Here is an 18,785-nt window from a genome sequence, read left to right on the forward strand (position 1 = left end):
GTATTTTTTTCCTATAAAACTCAAATATATTCAAATCCATAAAATTTATCCTCTTCTCACACCCAAGCCATATATAGTCTTCACATTTTAAAAAAATTGAAAAAACATTAGGATAATCCGTTAATCACAAATGAGACACAAGCCATCCTAAGTTCCTAACTCCTAAGTTGACACACACTAACATAGACTCAAGAAAGCAACCAATAAATGAATCATTTTGATGTCCATCCCTCCCAAGTGATGGGGCAATTGCTTTGCATACCAGTCAAATTGTTGGTACACCCAATACAAGATGGACATTTTGAATATTGTCCTTTCTTAAAGCTGATATGGATATGGATTCACAATCTGTAAATTTACGTAATCTGTAAACAAATCTGTAACATAATCTATATACAAATTGTCAATCTGTATATTCATACGAATTGTCAATTTGTGTATTCATATAAATTGTCAACCTTTGACTTTTAGGTTATTAGCATGATGCTCTAACCAATTGAGTTAATAGGTCAATTATGTTATAAAATAATTAATGTCACTATATATATAACACTAACATTTCTAATGTATATTGCACATGTAAATTTACATAATAAATTTTGTGACAATTAATTTTGATCTAATAATTAATTTATTTATATATAAAAAAATTATGAAACCTATGATTTTTATTTAAAATTTATATATATAAAAAATACATTATTATATAAAATTAATTGTAATAAAATACATACGAATTATCAATACAGATTGTCAATCCATATACGGATTATGTTACATATTACATAAACTTTATGAATTACAAATCCATAAGCTTACTCTTATATATTACAAATCCATATCAATTTCATGTAAGAATAATATTAGAATTCTACATCTTGTGCTAAGTAATTTGACAGGTGTGTAAAACAATTGCCACTTATGGGCCATTTTGTAAGTTGGAAGATGGTGCAATCCATAGATTTTGCAAAGCAACATGTGATTGGATGAGGAAATGATGAGAAGGGACAAACGACAAACGAGTTGCGAAGCCAGCAACAGTGTACCTTTTTTTTCCTTTTTCACTTCACACACTCCAAATTCACACTCGTGCTGTGCCCATAATTTCTGAGGCTGAGGAAAGTGAGTTAGGATAGCCCCAGAAATAGAAACTCGAAGTTACTCACTTACTCAACTACCACCACCACCACCATGTTCTGATATTCCCCCAACCACACACAGTCACTCTTAAAAAAATAATTAAACTTTATGCAAATGCAAAGCATGTCAACCACCATGGCTTCGTTTTCTCCTCCGACCCATTTCTCAGCCGCACCTTCTTCCTCGAAACTCCGTCTTGTCTACAAGAACAACAATTTCTTCTCTCTCAGGTCGAAGAGTCTTGCTTTCTCTCCCTTGAAGGCTGCTGCTGCTGAGAACGGCGTTGGGACCGCCGTGGAGCCGCCGCCGGAGCAGGCCGTTTCGGTGCCGGAGCTGCCTCCGCCGGCGGTGGGAAATTCTGTGGGGACCAATGGGTCAGCTGCTGTTGCGGTCGAAAGTGAGGAAGTTAAGGTTAAAACCGGTTTCGTGGATCCGAGGTGGGTTTCAGGAACATGGGATTTGAAGCAGTTTCAGAAAAATGGAACCACCGATTGGGACGCTGTTATTGATGCTGGTAACGTTATCCCTTTGCTCAGGGTGCTACAATCCCTTTTTAACTATTTTTTTTATTATTGAAAATTGAAGTTAATTTGTTGCTTAAAATTGAAGTTGAAATTTTTTCTTTAAAATTCTTTCGAATTGGATAAAAGGGGAATTTTGGTTGGTGTCTGTAGCCTTATAGCCTTATCTATGGTTATTTCTTCTTCTGGGGTCCTTCAATTTTGTTTTAATTTTTGGATATAAAGGAGGTATGGGACTTGGTTCAAGAGCTTCTCAGCCATGATCTAGCTCCATATCTATGACAGATTCGTTGATTTCCTTTGTTCTTCAATCTTGTCCTCATTGCCAACAAAATGGTTGTTCAATGCTGCAAATTGTATTGGTGTAGGTTGTGATTTCTTTCTGGTTTGAAACTACAACCGCAATCACAACCTTGCCAATTATATGGAATAAGTGCATATGTTAATAATGTCATTTCTTTTTGACACTGCATGGGTTCATTTTGTGTTTCGATTGAGTTGATGTAGGATTAGATTCATATTTTGTTGTTTTCATTTTTTCCCTTATCAAAGTACTTCAAACTTTACTTCATCCAAGGATGTAATTATTTTCAGAGGCTAGAAGGAGAAAATGGCTCGAGGATAACCCGGAATCATCCAGCAATGAAAATCCTGTAGTTTTTGACACCTCTATCATACCTTGGTGGGCGTGGATGAAAAGGTTTCATCTCCCTGAAGCTGAACTACTCAATGGTCAGTTTTGATTTGCATTCCATAATGAAATCAGAGAAGAAAGGGACAAATAAAAATTAAGAAAACCTTCACTGCTGACATTTTTCTTGTTTTGATTATCATTCAGGCCGTGCCGCGATGGTAGGATTCTTTATGGCGTATTTTGTTGATAGCTTGACAGGAGTAGGTCTAGTTGATCAAATGGGCAACTTCTTTTGCAAAACTCTGCTGTTCGTAGCAGTGTTGGGAGTACTTCTGATCCGAAAGAATGAGGACTTTGAAAACCTTAAGAAGCTATTTGATGAGACTACATTATATGACAAGCAATGGCAAGCAACTTGGCAGGATGAGAATTCAAGCACTTCCAAAAATGAGTAGTGGAATTGCTGTTTTGTAGTTCTCCCTCCCTCAATTGTCTCTTAATACAGTGCTGTCTGATAATTTTGTTAGTACAAAACAAGACATGGATATGGATTAGACATTATATTTCGTTTCCTTCTCTCGTCCTAGTTCCAAATGACCGAGAAAGTTTGTTTGTTTGCAATGCTGGAATTTTCTTGAGAGTCTGAGATTGTTTTGTTAATTTTAGTAGTTCTTAATTAATTAGGTTTGTTACAGTCAATTTGACAAATATAGTACATTCTCTACTCATAATGACTACTAAAATAAATTCACGGTAGCAACTAGCAACTTATTTTTTTGTTTTTTGTTATCATTTTTACATTTTCATTTTTGCTGTCATTTTGACTGATAATTTGAACTAATTCACCAAAAAACCTAATTGGAACTTCTCAGCAGCATCATTCCTAAAAAGTATACAAAAGTTGAACACATTGGAATGACTCATTAAGGGGTAATTGCGGTTGAGGGATTACTAAATGTCAAACATCTAACGGAAACTAATTTTTCAAGGAATTGAAATTCAACATAGAAACCAATGTACATTGTCTTTTAAAGTAAGAGTGGTCATCATATAACTTATCTTCCTTAAGTTGTTGTCACTTTCAGTGGAGATAACCCATACGTTCAGTATCTAGTATCTGAAAGCAGTGGATGCTTTTAACTTGCTGCAACTATAAAACACTTTTGTTTTTTGTTTTAAGGAATCTACATATCTGTTAGTTAAACACTGTTATTATCTATTTTATTAATGATTCTTTAAAACAATCTTTGGTACTTCTCCCATATCGTCCTTGGACTGATGGAGAGATTATTTATTAGTTAGGAAAGGATCTTATTTTTTTCTTCAATCGGCCGGCGAGGTTGTGACTACGATTTCAAATAAAATTACAACAAAAATACGATTGACATGTTTCAACTAATCAGGAACCGCGATGCATCAAATATTTTTAACAAATATGGTAGTAACTTCCATTCGCAGGACCCAATGGCAAGAATAATGTTTTATTGGCAAGTCTCACATGACTAATATTGTTATTGTTTGACTAACACTAAGACAATAAAGAAAGAAAAACACAACCTTGTAAAATCCTACTTCTCATGTAGTAAACCTATGCTTCCCAACCCCTCAAAAGGGTAGCACGGGCAACACGGTTCACTCCTAGAGTGAATGCCCCCATTCGCAGGTCACAGTTGTGAATTTTACACATTGCCTTGATATCCTGGAAAGCTTTGGTCATGTACTTCTTCAGCTCACGGTTCACTTTCTCTTCATCCCACATGAAACCTTGAATATTCTACAAGCAGCATAGAACCAAAGGAGATTTAAATTAAAAGAGAGACTTAAGGAAGATTTTCAAAATAGGCTTTGAGTGTTTATGTTGATTCCATTTACCTGAACCCATTCAAAGTAGCTCACAGTCACTCCGCCAGCATTGGCATAAATATCAGGTAATATAATGACTCCTTTCTTAGACAAGATCTGCAAAAAGAATCGCTTTCATTATGTAATGTAAGTTCAGGATATATATTTCACAACAAATGGCATAGCCGCAAGTCAGTAAACTTACCCCATCCGCATCAGGGTCAGTGGGGTGATTTGCTGCTTCTATTATAAATTTTGCCTTCACATCAGCAGCATTTTCCCTTCAAGAATAATATCCCAAAATTAGGTTGTAGTTCTTCAGATCCAAAGTGTTAAGTTAAACTTAAAAGTATAATGGGAAAGATAAAACTAAATAAGGAGGATGCTGTTTTTTAAGTTTAGTGTGCAAGATAAAGAGAAAACTAAAATCACTTTGGATGTGTTTGAAACCCAACCAGGTAACGTTGAATGCCAATCCACTGTGAGAGAAGGACTAGCGTTAAATGTGCATTGGAAAGTGGGAACCGGCGAAAACACACTCTTGAACGCTGATGATTTGATTTTAAGGTGAAATAGGCATACATACTTGTTTAGAACTCCACCCAAGGCACAAGGGACAAGAACATCGCATTCATGAACAAGCAATTCATCTGGATCCATGGCTTCTGCACCTGGGAAGTCCTTCAAGACTCCACCATTGCCATCCTTGTGTTTCAGAAGGGCAAGGATGTCGATTCCATTTAGGTTTTTGATAGCACCACTGATGTCACTCACAGCAATCACCTTTCCCCCCCTCTCAAAAATAGACTTAGCAGCCCACGTGCCCACATTTCCAAAGCCCTGAATAGTGTGATTAAAATCAAATAGATGTTGAAAGTGGGATTAATATGCATATACTATATCCTGCCATGGCGGTGAAGGAATACCTGGATGACAAATGTGTGATCCGAAATTGACTTCCCATATTCAGCAAATAAAGCCTCAGTTGCAAAAACCACTCCGAGACCTGTTGCAGCCTCCCTCCCCAACGAACCTCCAAGATCCTGCAGGAAAAGAACATTCAAAGCCAATTTCCTAATCATCAACAGAGGATTTTGCAGTCTCTTAAGGGTATGTGTGTGTTTGATACTTACAATAGGCTTCCCTGTCACAACTGCAGGTGAATGCCCATGAAACTTTGAATATTCATCAAGAATCCATGCCATGGTCTGTCAAACAGTGGACCAATAAGAAAGGATATATGAAACTATTGAATGCTATTTTTTAGATAAAATAAATGGACAGAAATGTACTGTGTTGTGAAATCAGTACCTGAGCATTAGTTCCCATATCAGGGGCAGGAACATCCCTCTGAACGCCAATGAGATCATGAATCTTTTGGGTGAAAACCCGAGTTAGACGTTCTAACTCACTGATACTCAGATCCCTTGGGTTGCAGCCGATCCCACCCTTTGCTCCTCCATAAGGAATGTCTGCTACAGCAGTCTTCCATGTCATCAGCTGAGCTAGAGCATTCACTTCATCAGGGTCAACCTGGCATCACAGAATTTGACAGTTTGATATTCAAAAATAGTATAAAGAATCTATATTGATAACATTCATAGCTGTAACTTAAAAAGTATCAAAATGCAAAAATGGTCATTAGAAGAACTGTGTAGATTAACATCTCTTTTTGGTAAGCAATGTGTAGATTAACATTAAAGTTAAAGCACTGTGAATTGATACATTTACATTTCTCAGGTAAGTAACAAAATGAAAAGGAAAATGCAGCATGCATCATCTCATGATTGAATTCATAGGAATGAAATAGGAAGGTAAAAATTCAAAGGCATCTATAGAATTTCATTATGACCTTATGACAAGCATGCAGATTCAAGAAAATAATATTAGCACGCAGAACAAAACCACTGCATTACAAAATAAGTAAACATGGCCAAGGTTTTGAATTGCAATTGCGGTTGCAGTCATGTTGCGAGAAAATGTGGCATGTATCTCATGATTGGATTCAGCGGACCTAAAGAGGAAGGTAACATTTGGAATGCATTTTGGAATTGCAGCATGTATCTAATGATTGGGTTCAGCAGTCCAAAAGAGGGAGGTAATATTTGAAACACATTTTGCAATTGCAGCATGTATCTCATGATTGAATTAGGCATGTATCTCAAGCAAGATTGGGTTCAGCAGTCCAAAATAGGGAGGTAACACTTAAAACACATTCTGAAATTGGGCATGTATCTCATGATTGGGTTCAGCAGTTCTAAATAGGGAGGTAAGTGGTTAACATTTGAAACACATTTTTGAAATTTCATTATTTATGACAACAGAAGAAGCAGACAGGTACAAAAATTCATATCTGCACATCGAATTAAACCACGACACGACAAAATGAGTAAACATCATAGAATTTAAATTACGGTTATGGTCGTTATAGGCAGATGTGGCCGTTGGAACGGCTACTGAAGTCAAGGCATCGTAACCAGATCACATGACATGATCCATGTCTTGAAACCCACATCACATAATATCAAAATCGTTGGTCTCTTCTTACTCTTGGAAAATGAGAATAGTTCACAAATTTGTATAATCACTTTTACAAAATAATAATTATAATGATAATAAGCAGTTTTGCACAAGTTTTATAACTAAATAATCACATTTTTTTAACAGATTGACCAGTATGGAATAAAATCAAATACTTTTCGCCAAATAGAACTTCCCTGTAGTTTTCCAATTGGGCTCCTGGCAGTGATCACGTAAACCTACAAACCACTGTCACATTCCCATAACCCCAAAATACAATCTGAAAATTTTCCCAACAATTCTCCACCAATGATTGTAGAACTGCCTATTTTATGAATCGGGGTTCCATAAAAAAAATTAATTTGACAAAACATGATGTATCAAATAGCACACACGAGTTAAAGCACATAAATTTTCAAGCACAGGGAATTCAATTGAACATAAACTCAAATTCCAAATCCATTTGTATTGATGAGAAAACAAAAAACAAATAAAAAGAACAAAACATGAGAACCTCAGGATGATAACGAATCCCTCCCTTCATAGGACCACGGGCATTATCATGTTGGATCCTGAATCCCACATAGGAAACCAGAGTTCCATCATCCTTGGGGATCGTGCATTCAACCTGCGAATCAGACACAACAAACAACCGATAAACCCTTTTCAACACACACCACATGAAAAAACAGAACAAAAAGATCATTTTTTCCACCAGGACAGTGAGAAAGAAAAACCATGCAAATGAATTTTTTTTCAGAGAAAACAAGAAAACGGATTGAGACTCAGAAAAGGGTTGATTGGAAAGACGATTACTTTGATTTCTCTGAAGGGTATGAGGAGACTCTTCTCAAGCTTGGAATCCAAACCGAGAATGCGAGCTGCACGTTGAAAGTTGCGGTTGGTAGCTGCAAGAGCGTTCATAGTTGACAACAAAGAAGCAATGAATGAAACAGAGAAGAGAGATGAGTGAGTGAATGACTCAAAGGGAGTGAGTGATGATCTTCAATGAAATATGAAATATATAAAAATAATAGAATGCAAATGAAAACGCACCATTTGCTGAGGATGTATATTGGAGAAAGTCAAGAAGAGAGACTAGGCATTCATTGCTATGCGTAAAACACTGAAGCAAGTGTAACCGTCATTACTAGTTATTCTTGTGTATTAATATTATTTAATGATTTAATTAATTAGGAATGGATACATTACATTTAACCTCATTTATATCGTTTTTTTACTCTGGGAAAAATAATATCTTTCATTCTTTCTCATCTATGAATTGACTTTTTTTTTAGTTCTATGGATCAGGCACGTAAAAGCTTTTAATACTGTGAACTAGTAACCGAAAATGAGCAAAAATATACTTTATGATTGTAATAAGAGAAAATAAGCTGGTGTAAAATAATCTTATACCATCTTTCAATTATAAATTATTATATTATATATAATAAATTTAATAATTTATGTTAAGCTTCTTTTATAAAAAAAAAACTTTGTTAAATTTAAAATTAACTTTCATAAAAGTTATACTAACGACAATGTTTTTTATTGATCGTTAGTGTAATTTTTTTTTATATTTTCAACGTATAACCATTAAATTTATATAAAAATTAATAATCTCATTATATGTAGTTATTTATAATCAGATGAAAAGCTAAGATTATTTACATTGATATGTGTTTGAATTAAATCATTATAAATTAGAGATTTGTTTTTTAATAGAAATTAGAGATTTGTTAATACACACTCAGTCATATTTCTTTTTGTAAAAAAAACTATATAAGTTTGTTAATTTTTATAATATTTAAAAATTATACTTAAAATGATTTTTTATTAATTAATTATGTATAGTTTATATTAAAATTTCATAAAAATTTTACTCTCTCTTTCTCTTCCTATTAGATCTTATCATGAATAATTAAACACAATGTCACATTCTTTTTCAAGTAATACTCTCTTCATTCTAAAATAAATATTGTGCTACGTTGTTCTATAGATATTAAAAAAGCTAATAAAATAAATTTAAAAAATGATAATTTTAAAAAATTAACCTTAATATTGATATTATATATAAAATTTAAAGTAACATTTATTAGGAATATTAATGAAAATAATAATTAATATTATATTGAAAAAATAAATATAAAACTTATTTTTTAAGACTTTTTTCCTCTTATTTTAAGACTGAGAGAGGGAGTATTTATATATTTACCTTTTATAATTATTAGCATTAATTATTAGGATTAATTTCAGAAAGAATTTGTCTATCCATCTTTAATAATCACATTAGTCTTATTATTATTAAAAATTACGAGTTCTTATTCTTGAATGAAAGTATTAATTTAGCATTTAATTTTTTATTATATTTTGTTTTGTTCATTTAAATGTTTAAATATTGAGGAATCAATGATTGAATTCTTGTTTATAGAAGTGTAGCTAAAACTCCAATTTAAATTTTAGACATCGACGATTAAAAGTTTAATTTCTTAATGATAGAACTATAAAATTGTTCATATTTAATATTATACGATATCTCAAGTAAAATTATCTTGAAAGGAATATATTATGTAAAACATAAAAAAATCATGAAAAAAACTTTTTTTTTTAAATCTTAACACAATATATCAAATTAAATACATTTTTTTAGATAAAATAAAATGTAATATTATTGTAATATTATGCCCTCTTAATTAAATTGAATTTGATTGTATTTTAAATTTTGATACACCATCTTAAGGAAGATATGTGTTTTGATTTAAATAATTAAGTTTAATATTTCGGCTCATAATTCCAGAAGGTTTATATTTTAAATTTATTTATATATTTTTTTCATTGGTATCTTTCTTCAAAAACATTTTTGTCAATGCACCTTCAAATATCAGACACAAACACTTATTTTCAGATAATTTATTATATTTACTACAATAAAATATTTATTATTAATAATAAAACTATTTTATATTTTTCTAATTTATTATTTGTATATTTTTTATTGAATTCAAAATATATTGGTGCATTTTATGATTTTTATTTTCTAATAATAATGTAATGATGTTTAAACAAATCATGAATGTGATGGTTACTCCTAGTACTAATAATAATGTAATGCAGTGTCAATGACATGTTCACCCACGGAAGATATAATGTTAACAATATATTCTCTTACATATTTTTTTAATTGATTATTTTTTTAATTGGTTAAAATTTATTTAAAATGATAAAATTTTATGAATCTCATAATTCTTTATTTTAATTGTGTAACTATTTAAAATACCTTCGAAAAAATATTATGTTAGCACTTCTCCCTACAAAATAACTCTAGCACTTGAACCATAAATAATTTAATTTATTCAATCTCAAGATCTCGACTACTTGGAGTATGTTTAAGTAAATATTCTCCTGCCTTAAAATTACGTTTGTCAAAGCAATTCATGTCTTACTTATGTGCAACAATTTAGACGGTAATCTAAACTAAACATGTACTTCATTAGAATCTCTACGCCAGAGATTTTTTTTTTAAAGAGTATGTGTTAGTTCAAAAGAATATTTCAGTATCATCAAGAAAAATCAAAGGGCATGCATTAAAAAAAACGAATTTCTATATGTAAAGGTGATTTTAAGTTCTCCTAGCCATTGATCAAAATTTACACTTTATATTATACGTAAGATATGATTTCATTTAGTGGTTCTAATTACATTAAAGAATTGAATTACTGAAATTAATATTATATATATATATATATATATTGTAAATAAAAGGGGACTTAAACCCCGAACATATTTATATATAAATATAAATTTGATTATTAAAATATTAAGTAGTAACATTTCTACTTATAATATAAATTTCTTTAAAACAATAATAAAATATAAAAATTAAATAAGAAACAATTACTTATATATATTCTTTATTTTTTAATTTAATTCATTTCAAATCTTAAATACTATTATAGACGTAAAACATGTACAAGAAAAAAAATACTATAATAATAATAATAAGAGCTTTTTCATAACAAACTATAAGAAACTAAATATCCATTACATATACTAAAATATAAAATAGTTATAAAGTACACAATAATAATGTATTTATTTATTTATTTTTCTTTTGATTGACAAATGTTAATTGTTAGTAAAAAGAATAAAATCTGTGATCTATTTTTTGTTTTCTTATTTTTAAATTACCAAATCAATCTTATATCATCAATAATTATATCATCAATAATAATATAGTTATTATCAATGCTCCTTTTACAACTCGCTAGAAAGAGAAAACAATAAAATATGAAGAGTACCATGCAATAATATTAAATAAAAATAACAACACATAAGTAATAATTTTATACAGAAATAATACTCATAATAGTTCAATTATAAAATATAAAATTAAAAAGTATAACAATCTTTATAGATAAATATTTTTTTAAGAAAATCATAGATTAATAACTTTAAAATAAAGCAAGCAATGAAATTAAAATTAAATAACAAATAATAATAATAAATAAATAAATCTCATTGTATTGATAAAGAGTATTCAAGTTAAGTTATAATGAGGTTAAATCGATCAAAACCTTAATAATCTCACATAATTAAAACAAATATATTCAAAATGATTAAAAATATAATTTTAATATAAATTTTAATTTTTAGAATAAATACATTTAAAATTTATTTATTATAAACACACAAAATTAAACTACATTTAAACAAAGTATCTACGATAACAAAAATGAATACTCATATTTAAATAATTATAAAATTATATTTATTATTATTTTTAATTTTTATATTTCTTATGGATATTACATCTCTAATATTACTTAACAAAATAATAACCCATAATAAATTTCAGTACATTTAATTTTTTTAAGACAATGTTTTATCAACTAAAAAAATTAAATTGACCATCTTCTTCAATTTTAATATAATTAATTTGATAAGCTACTAGTACTCTAAAAATTAATTTTATTTATGTATATATATAATTTAATAAATATTAAATATAAATATAAAAAAATATAATTAAAATGAATTCATGGATCACATGTGTTTAAATTGTAGTTAACTATGAATCTTTAACAACTTGTATTAACCCACACATTTAGCACAAATGACTGCTTTACCCTCCCCAACAAAGCTGTCGGAAATTGCAGTTGAGAATTGGACACGCCTAACCCAGTAAACCCAGCTGGAATGAGATTTGGTTCATGTTTTTCCTTATTAGAAAAATAAAAAAGAAGGAAAAAAGTGTTGAATATGTATATGCAAGATTATTATTATTATTATTAAATCAGTTACTATTATTTTTATTGAAATAATTTTAAGTGAATTATTAGGTTCGAAATCAGAATATATCTCAAGATTAAAAATTTCATGTAAAAAATCATATAAAGTAATTGATAAATATAAAATGATATTGAAGAATATATTGATATGATTTTGCATATATATTTTTAAGTAATTGTAATTTTCATTTTTTAGTTAATTTTCTACTTTTTCTTTTTTTATATAAGATTAAATTATTTTATTGTATCATAACAAAAAGACTATAAAGGAATGTGGTAAACATATGAATAAAATAAATATACAAATTAATCAAATAAATTATAAATGAACTAAACATAAATTCGTGAAATATAGTCAAGATCCTATAAACAAGACAGTTCAATCCGTATTTACTAAAATGAATTGTCAAAATCTTCATAAAATACGTTCGATGGCGATGCTTACCAAATACTACCAACTGTAGCAAGCATGGCAAATCAGTTACAGTACTATATTTAATAATGAATTAAGCCACCCCATTTATTGATACAGGAATGTAACTAAAAAGTGGGCCTTTGTACCACAATAGTCGTAATTTGAAATTAATTTACTCAAAAATATAATTTCAAACAATTTCTTTTTTTGGAATAATTTTGTCGCGTGATAATAATATTCTCTTTCTCTGTCTCTTTTGTTTTTCCTTCTTGTCTTGTTACGTAAAATGCAATTTCATGTTGCATTGACATGTTTGTATCACGTAGTTACTAAAAAAAACTTTGTAACAAGGGTGATTTTTTTTTTTAATATAAAGTAGCAAGTGAAGATATATAGTTCAAGTATCGTGTTACCAATTTTTTTCCCTAAAAAATAAGTTTCTTAATATTTTTTTTGGTTCAATGAGGAAATAGAACAACATCTAAAGCAAAAAAATAAAAAGAATAACAAACTCCTATGTTTCCTAAAAAAACTCCTTTCTATTCATGTAGAGAGAAATTATCTCATAAAGATCAATAAAATCTCATTGTGTTCTCATACTCAAAATCATGATGAAAACTAAACGTGGAAGCATACCTGAATTATTCATAATAGAATGATGAAAGGTTGATGAGAATCAAGATTGATTTTACGATCTTCCAACTATAGAGAGCTTTTTTTTTTCTTTGAATTTTCTCTTTTGATGCGCATAAAGAGAAAAGAAAGCAAAACTATAAGTTTTGTCTCTTCTCTCTATAAATGGGACCATAACCTCTTATATTGGTAACTGTCATCAGTTACCTCAAATTTGATAATTATAATTTGACCCTTCATTAAATTATAATATCACTTATGGTATTTACACAATTAGTCTTTCATGACATATATGTATTTAGTCATAATTTTATATTCATTAGACCACGTAAAATAATGATCATAAATCATTCAATTATGTGATATATATATAATCAAGTATATCCAAAAGTCAATGTATGCATATATAAAATCTAACATAGAACATAAAATACATAAAAGTAACTAATTCCCACTAAACCAAAGATTTTTTGAACTGTAAAACACCCATGTGAGCAACATACTCATGAAAGACCTTGGGTGAAAGTCCCTTAGTTAGAGGATCTGTTATCATATAGTTTGTCCCTAAGTGTTCTATGGAAATTTGTCCACTTTGTACCATTTCCTTAACAACTAGGAACTTGATGTCAATATGTTTCGACTTGGTTGAGCTCCTATTGTTGTTAGAATACAATACAACTGATTTATTGTCATAATATAACTTAAGTGGTCTTTCAATTCCTTCCACAATTTGCAGCCCTGTGACAAAATTTCTCAGCCATATTTCATAATTTGATGCCTCATAGCATACCACAAATTCTGTCACCATAGTGGATGAAGTAGTAAGGGTTTGCTTGGCACTGCGCCAAGAAACTGCACCACCAACTAACATGAAAATGTAACAGAAGTGGATCTTAAACTATCTAGGCATCCTACAAAGTCTGAGTCAGAATACCCAGTGATCTCTAACTGATCTGACCTCTTGTATGTGAGCAAATAATACTTTGTTCTCTTCAAATACCTCATAACTCTTTTGGCTGTTTTCCAATGATTCATTCCTGGATTGCTAAAATATCTGCCTAATACCCCAACTATGTATGCTATATCCGAACGCGTACATACTTGGACATACATCAAACTCCCTACAACTGATGCATAGAGAATCTTCTGCATCTCCTGAATTTCCAAATTTCCTTTTGGGCACTGTTTGAGACTGAACTTATCTCCCTTAGCAACTGTAGTATCCTTGAATTTACATTCCTGCATGTCAAACCTTTAAGTACCTTTTCGATATAACTCCTTTCTGATAGTCCTAGAATACCCCAAGATCGATCTCAGTGCATCTGAATTCCTAATACAAAGGAGGCGTCACCAAGATCTTTCATTTCGAAGTTTCTTGATAGAAATCTCTTGGTTTCGTGCAATATATCTATATCATTAGTGACAAGCAGTATGTCATCAACATATAAGACTAGGAAAATGTACTTGCTCCCACTGAATTTGTGATACACACAATCATCAACAAGATTCATCTCGAAACCAAATGAGAGAATTACTTGATGAAATTTGTGGTACCATTGACGAGATGCCTATTTTAGCCCATAAATTAGTTAAATGGTAACTTTCATTTGGGTCAATCACCATTCATATAAATAATCATACATGTTAACATTTCTCATGAACAATCTACACAAGAGAGGTCACTTTGGTGATATCTTGATTCAATTAGCTCATTTAAATGCTAAACAATTAAAATGATATACTATAGCTAAATTTTGAACATTGATGCACCTAACCCAAAATTAAAACATTTTTAGAGTAGATTATTTTAACTTTATTTATTTATTTTAAATTTTAGAAGCCCATGATTGTTATTTTAATTTAATGCAGTGGTCTCTAAAAGTAAGAACAAATACAAAGTTTCATATATATATATATATATATATATATATATATATATATATATATATATATATATATATATATATATATATTAGTGATGTACTGTAACCTTTAAATGAGCGATGCATTTAAATATTGTTGAAAGTTACGCTTTAGTAAAAGGTAAGATCAAGCAACAATATGTAAAATAGTTAAATTCATTTAAAATTTAGAATATGCCAAACAACCTGAATAAATAAAATTTCCAAAATTATACATGAATCAAGTATGGGTGGCTGTGATACCAAATTGTAGGGATTTAATCAATCAACCTAGTTTGATTTTAATAGACAATCATCAATTTTAACCACATGTTTTCTATCCATGTAAAGAGAAATTACTGTATAAAGATGAATAAAACCACATTGAATTCTCATACTCAAAATCATGATGAAAACTAAATGTGGAAGCGTACCTGGTTAGCCATAATGGAATGATGAAAAGTTGATGAGGATTAAGATTGATTTTATGATCTTCCAATGATGATAAATAGAAAAGAAAGCAAAACTGTACGCTCTGTCATTTCTCTCCACAAATGGGGACCATAACCATAACATCTTGTATTGGTACCCCAAATTTGATAATTATAATGTGACCCTTCATTAAATTATAATATCACTTATGGTATCTATATAATTAGCCTTTCATGACATATACTTCCTTAGTCATAATTTTATATTGATTAGACCACTTTAATATTTTGACTAATAAAATAATAACCCTAACTCATTTAATTATGTGATATATATATATAACCCAAAATTGCTAACAAATAATAAAAAAATTATTTTAATCATATTTTAAGATAAACTATTTTCATACTACCACTATTATATATGAAAAAAGTACAAAAAAATTACTAATTCGTCATCTAGACTCTGCTTAGTGCATACATTACACGGAGGCTAAAAAAAAGTTTACTTATGCCATTTGCATCGATTCATAATTTTCTCGAATTTAAAATTTAAAATCCCATACTCTCAGCTAATTAACAAAGTATATTAAGCATAATTATTTAAATTTACTCCTAATAATACTACCTTCGCTCCTTATTAATTATAAAGTTCAATTAACTAATTTATTAGAATTGAATAATTTAGTTAATTTAGTTGATCAGGATATTAAATTTAATATTTTTTTTCCAAAACTATCTATATGAACAAAATTAATAAATATTAATGGGTTATGTTTCTCTTATTATCATGTCATTCTAGAATTGACTTTAATGAAGGATATATTTTCATAAAAATATTAATAGAAAAGATATTTTGGATTGGACTTTATAATATAAGAACCAGAGGTAGGATAATGGAGAGATGAACGAATTGTTTTTTCTATCAGAGAAATCTCCAAAGAAGCCATTTAATCAATGAGGCAATGATAGTCATAAGAATGAACTAAAGATTTATTTCCAGGATAAAGTCGTTGGAAACAAGCAAAGTATGAGAGAAAGACGATCTCAATGCAAAAAATTGGTCCACATTGAATGTGAGGAAGGAAAAAGATTGTTGCCTAAAGTTTCCTTAGATGATTGAGTACTTAAGGAGTTGTGTAGTCCATTGGATAATATAAAAACCGATGTATAATGCTCGATGTAGTATCTCCATTTTGTATTAATGAAGGTTGAATGAATTAGATTTCCTAGCTTAAATCTTATATACAATAATGAAAGTTTTATGCTAGCCATGACATCAAGATTGGGAAGCCATTATGGGTGGATAATAATACCTCAAAGGTGAAGATGAGGAGATTCGTTAGGGTTTGTATTGAAATAAACATAAGATAAATTAGTAGTAAGCAAGGTATATATGGGAGAACAAACATTGGTATAAGGTGGAATAGGGATTGCACATCATTTGTACTACATATTGGCACCTAAATGGTGGTGACAATTGGAAGCTAGTTAGTGAAGCCTTTTGTCACGAGTTTCTTTGCTCTTTAACTAGCTGAGACACTTATTGTCTTAATTTCTTAGATAATCTAAGCATTTTTTTTATAAAAGTATTACTGAGGTCATGGTGAATAGATTTGGACATTTATTAATGACATTATTGGTCCTTGCCGGAGTAGTATTTTGCTAGGAAGATGAACTTCTAATGACACAATTCTCATTCTTAAAACAAATGTTATAATTCTTTAAGAAATTATCATAAAAGGAGGAAATAAGACGTGGCCTTCAAAATTAACCTAGAGAGGACATATGATAATTTTGATTAGATGTTTCTTAAAAATTGTTATTGATTTTAGTTTTTGTCATTACTATGAATCTAATAATGCATTATGTGACTTCATCATTTTTATGTATCACATGAAATAGGAAGAGATTTTCTGATTTTTCTCCTTCTAAAGGTTTAAGACAAATTGATCCTGCTTGTCATATCTTTTTGTTATATGCATGAAGAAGTTAAACTGACCATACCTAAATCAATTTATTCCAGGAGCTAGTTACCTTCGAAAACTTTGAAAAATAAACCTTTTGTATCGTATTTTTTTCATTATAAATAAAAATTTTCTCTTCAGGAAGACTAAAAGTTTTAAGGTAATTAAGATTTGTCACTAATATCTTTTACAGCAAACACTCTAACTTTACCATAATTCCACAAAGTCAATAACTTTTTTATCCAAAGAAACTCCAATATACTAAGATTGAAAAACTCACATCTATTTGATCTATTCGCTGCACAACCTCTTCGAAAAAATATCTAGGCTTTCTAATTCTCAAATAATGACCAAGTAAGGCTCATTTTAATTAATTTCATTACGGGCGTTTTTCTTTAACAAATTTTGTCCTTTCTTCTATTCCTACTTAGTACATACAAATTTATTTCTTCACACAAAGTACTTGCTCGATTGATAGAATAATACGATAATTCATAGGAAAATAAACTTAAATAAAAGGTTTCACTCGGGCTGAGCACGGGCCGGTTTCGGGCGGGCTCGGTTCCAAAAACTCTACTCCGTTGTAAACAGATGCGGGCCGGTTTTGTCGGTTTGGGTTTAATGGGTGTGGCAGATTATTCGGGTGGGTTGTACCGGGTAAGTTAAAGTTTGCATTTTCTCTTTCATCAATCTATGTAAAACTAATATAATAAACAAAAGGGGAGTTAGTTTTGCTTTTAAAAATAAAATAAAGTAAGTAACTTTAAAAAAGATATTATATTTATACTAGCATGCACCGTTTTATGTGCAAATGAAGTGACATGATGGGAGGTTATAGCAGACAAAGCAATTAGATTTACGTGCACAATACTTCATTTATAGAGAAGTGCTAAATTATCAATATAGAAGTGCTAAATTGACAAAAGAAAAATCAGCTGTCTTCATTCCTTCTCAACTTTCGCATTTTTCTACATCTATATGATTAACATTTATGGTGCAAATTAAAGTTGGATTTCCATAGTTGCATTCAAACTTGATCTAAGCAAGAAATTATTTTTTTACCCTCTTAATTTTTATAGGTGTGAAAACATCGAACAAATATCTAAATTATTTTCTTCATCAATGTATCCAAGTTACTAATACAACACAAGCACTAAGTAAGAACATAATTCAATAATATACACAATTTATTGGCTAAGTACAACCGTTTTATTAGTTATATAGTTGACATAACTATGTATATTAATTAACACATGCGAGTATGTGACTATTCATAGTTATCATAATATGAACTGTCTAGTTACATTAATGCCAAGAACTCAATTTGTTTTTAAAATAAATATACTTTTTAGTCTTTATATTTTCAATTAAACTTGGTTAAGATCCTATTATATTAATAAATTTAATCATTAAATTTTAAGAAAACATGATGAAATCTTAAAGAAGAGAAATTAAACTTAATCCACACTTGTTTTTAAATTTTGAAAACCAAA

The 18,785-nt window shown here is 29.7% G+C and overlaps 2 protein-coding genes across 3 annotated transcripts; one reads left to right on the forward strand and one right to left on the reverse strand.

The window, feature by feature from the left end:
* Positions 1 to 854: 854 nt before the first annotated feature.
* On the forward strand, positions 855 to 2,916 carry LOC100780555 (light-harvesting complex-like protein 3 isotype 2, chloroplastic). The gene is made up of 3 exons (XM_003549901.5): positions 855 to 1,654; positions 2,256 to 2,393; positions 2,500 to 2,916. Exons 1-3 carry the CDS (start codon positions 1,249 to 1,251, stop codon positions 2,748 to 2,750), a joined length of 795 nt encoding a protein of 264 aa, XP_003549949.1. The 5' UTR covers positions 855 to 1,248; the 3' UTR covers positions 2,751 to 2,916.
* A 782-nt stretch (positions 2,917 to 3,698) lies between these two features.
* Positions 3,699 to 7,776, reverse strand: GDH2 (glutamate dehydrogenase 2). Of its 2 annotated transcripts, NM_001249488.2 has the most exons (9): positions 7,474 to 7,679; positions 7,172 to 7,285; positions 5,449 to 5,670; positions 5,271 to 5,345; positions 5,064 to 5,180; positions 4,724 to 4,977; positions 4,343 to 4,418; positions 4,168 to 4,254; positions 3,699 to 4,069 (listed from the first exon to the last, which is right to left on the reverse strand). In NM_001249488.2, the coding sequence occupies exons 1-9, from the start codon at positions 7,579 to 7,581 to the stop codon at positions 3,884 to 3,886; spliced, it is 1,239 nt and encodes a 412-aa protein (NP_001236417.2). In that variant the 5' UTR covers positions 7,582 to 7,679; the 3' UTR covers positions 3,699 to 3,883. The 2 variants fall into 2 exon arrangements, 1 of the variants encoding a protein (NP_001236417.2); XR_005889158.1 differs by lacking the exon at positions 3,699 to 4,069 and having other exon boundaries at positions 4,593 to 4,977; positions 7,474 to 7,776.
* Between the last annotated feature and the right edge of the window lie 11,009 nt (positions 7,777 to 18,785).

The sequence above is a fragment of the Glycine max genome, chromosome 17, assembly GCF_000004515.6.
Source record: "Glycine max cultivar Williams 82 chromosome 17, Glycine_max_v4.0, whole genome shotgun sequence".
NCBI classification, from domain to species: Eukaryota; Viridiplantae; Streptophyta; class Magnoliopsida; order Fabales; family Fabaceae; genus Glycine; species Glycine max.

What these genes read in the sequence shown, in the direction of transcription:
- LOC100780555 (XM_003549901.5), top strand. Translation starts at nt 1,249, where the DNA reads ATGCAAATGCAAAGCATGTCAACCACCATGGCTTCGTTTTCTCCTCCG. An exon ending in GGACGCTGTTATTGATGCTG is followed by an intron (nt 1,655 to 2,255) that starts GTAACGTTATCC and finishes AATTATTTTCAG; the next exon opens with AGGCTAGAAGGAGAAAATGG. An exon ending in TGAAGCTGAACTACTCAATG is followed by an intron (nt 2,394 to 2,499) that starts GTCAGTTTTGAT and finishes ATTATCATTCAG; the next exon opens with GCCGTGCCGCGATGGTAGGA.
- GDH2 (NM_001249488.2), bottom strand. Translation starts at nt 7,581, where the DNA reads ATGAACGCTCTTGCAGCTACCAACCGCAACTTTCAACGTGCAGCTCGC. An exon ending in ATATGGGAACTAATGCTCAG is followed by an intron (nt 5,346 to 5,448) that starts GTACTGATTTCA and finishes ACTGTTTGACAG; the next exon opens with ACCATGGCATGGATTCTTGA. An exon ending in GCTACTTTGAATGGGTTCAG is followed by an intron (nt 4,070 to 4,167) that starts GTAAATGGAATC and finishes TGCTGCTTGTAG; the next exon opens with AATATTCAAGGTTTCATGTG.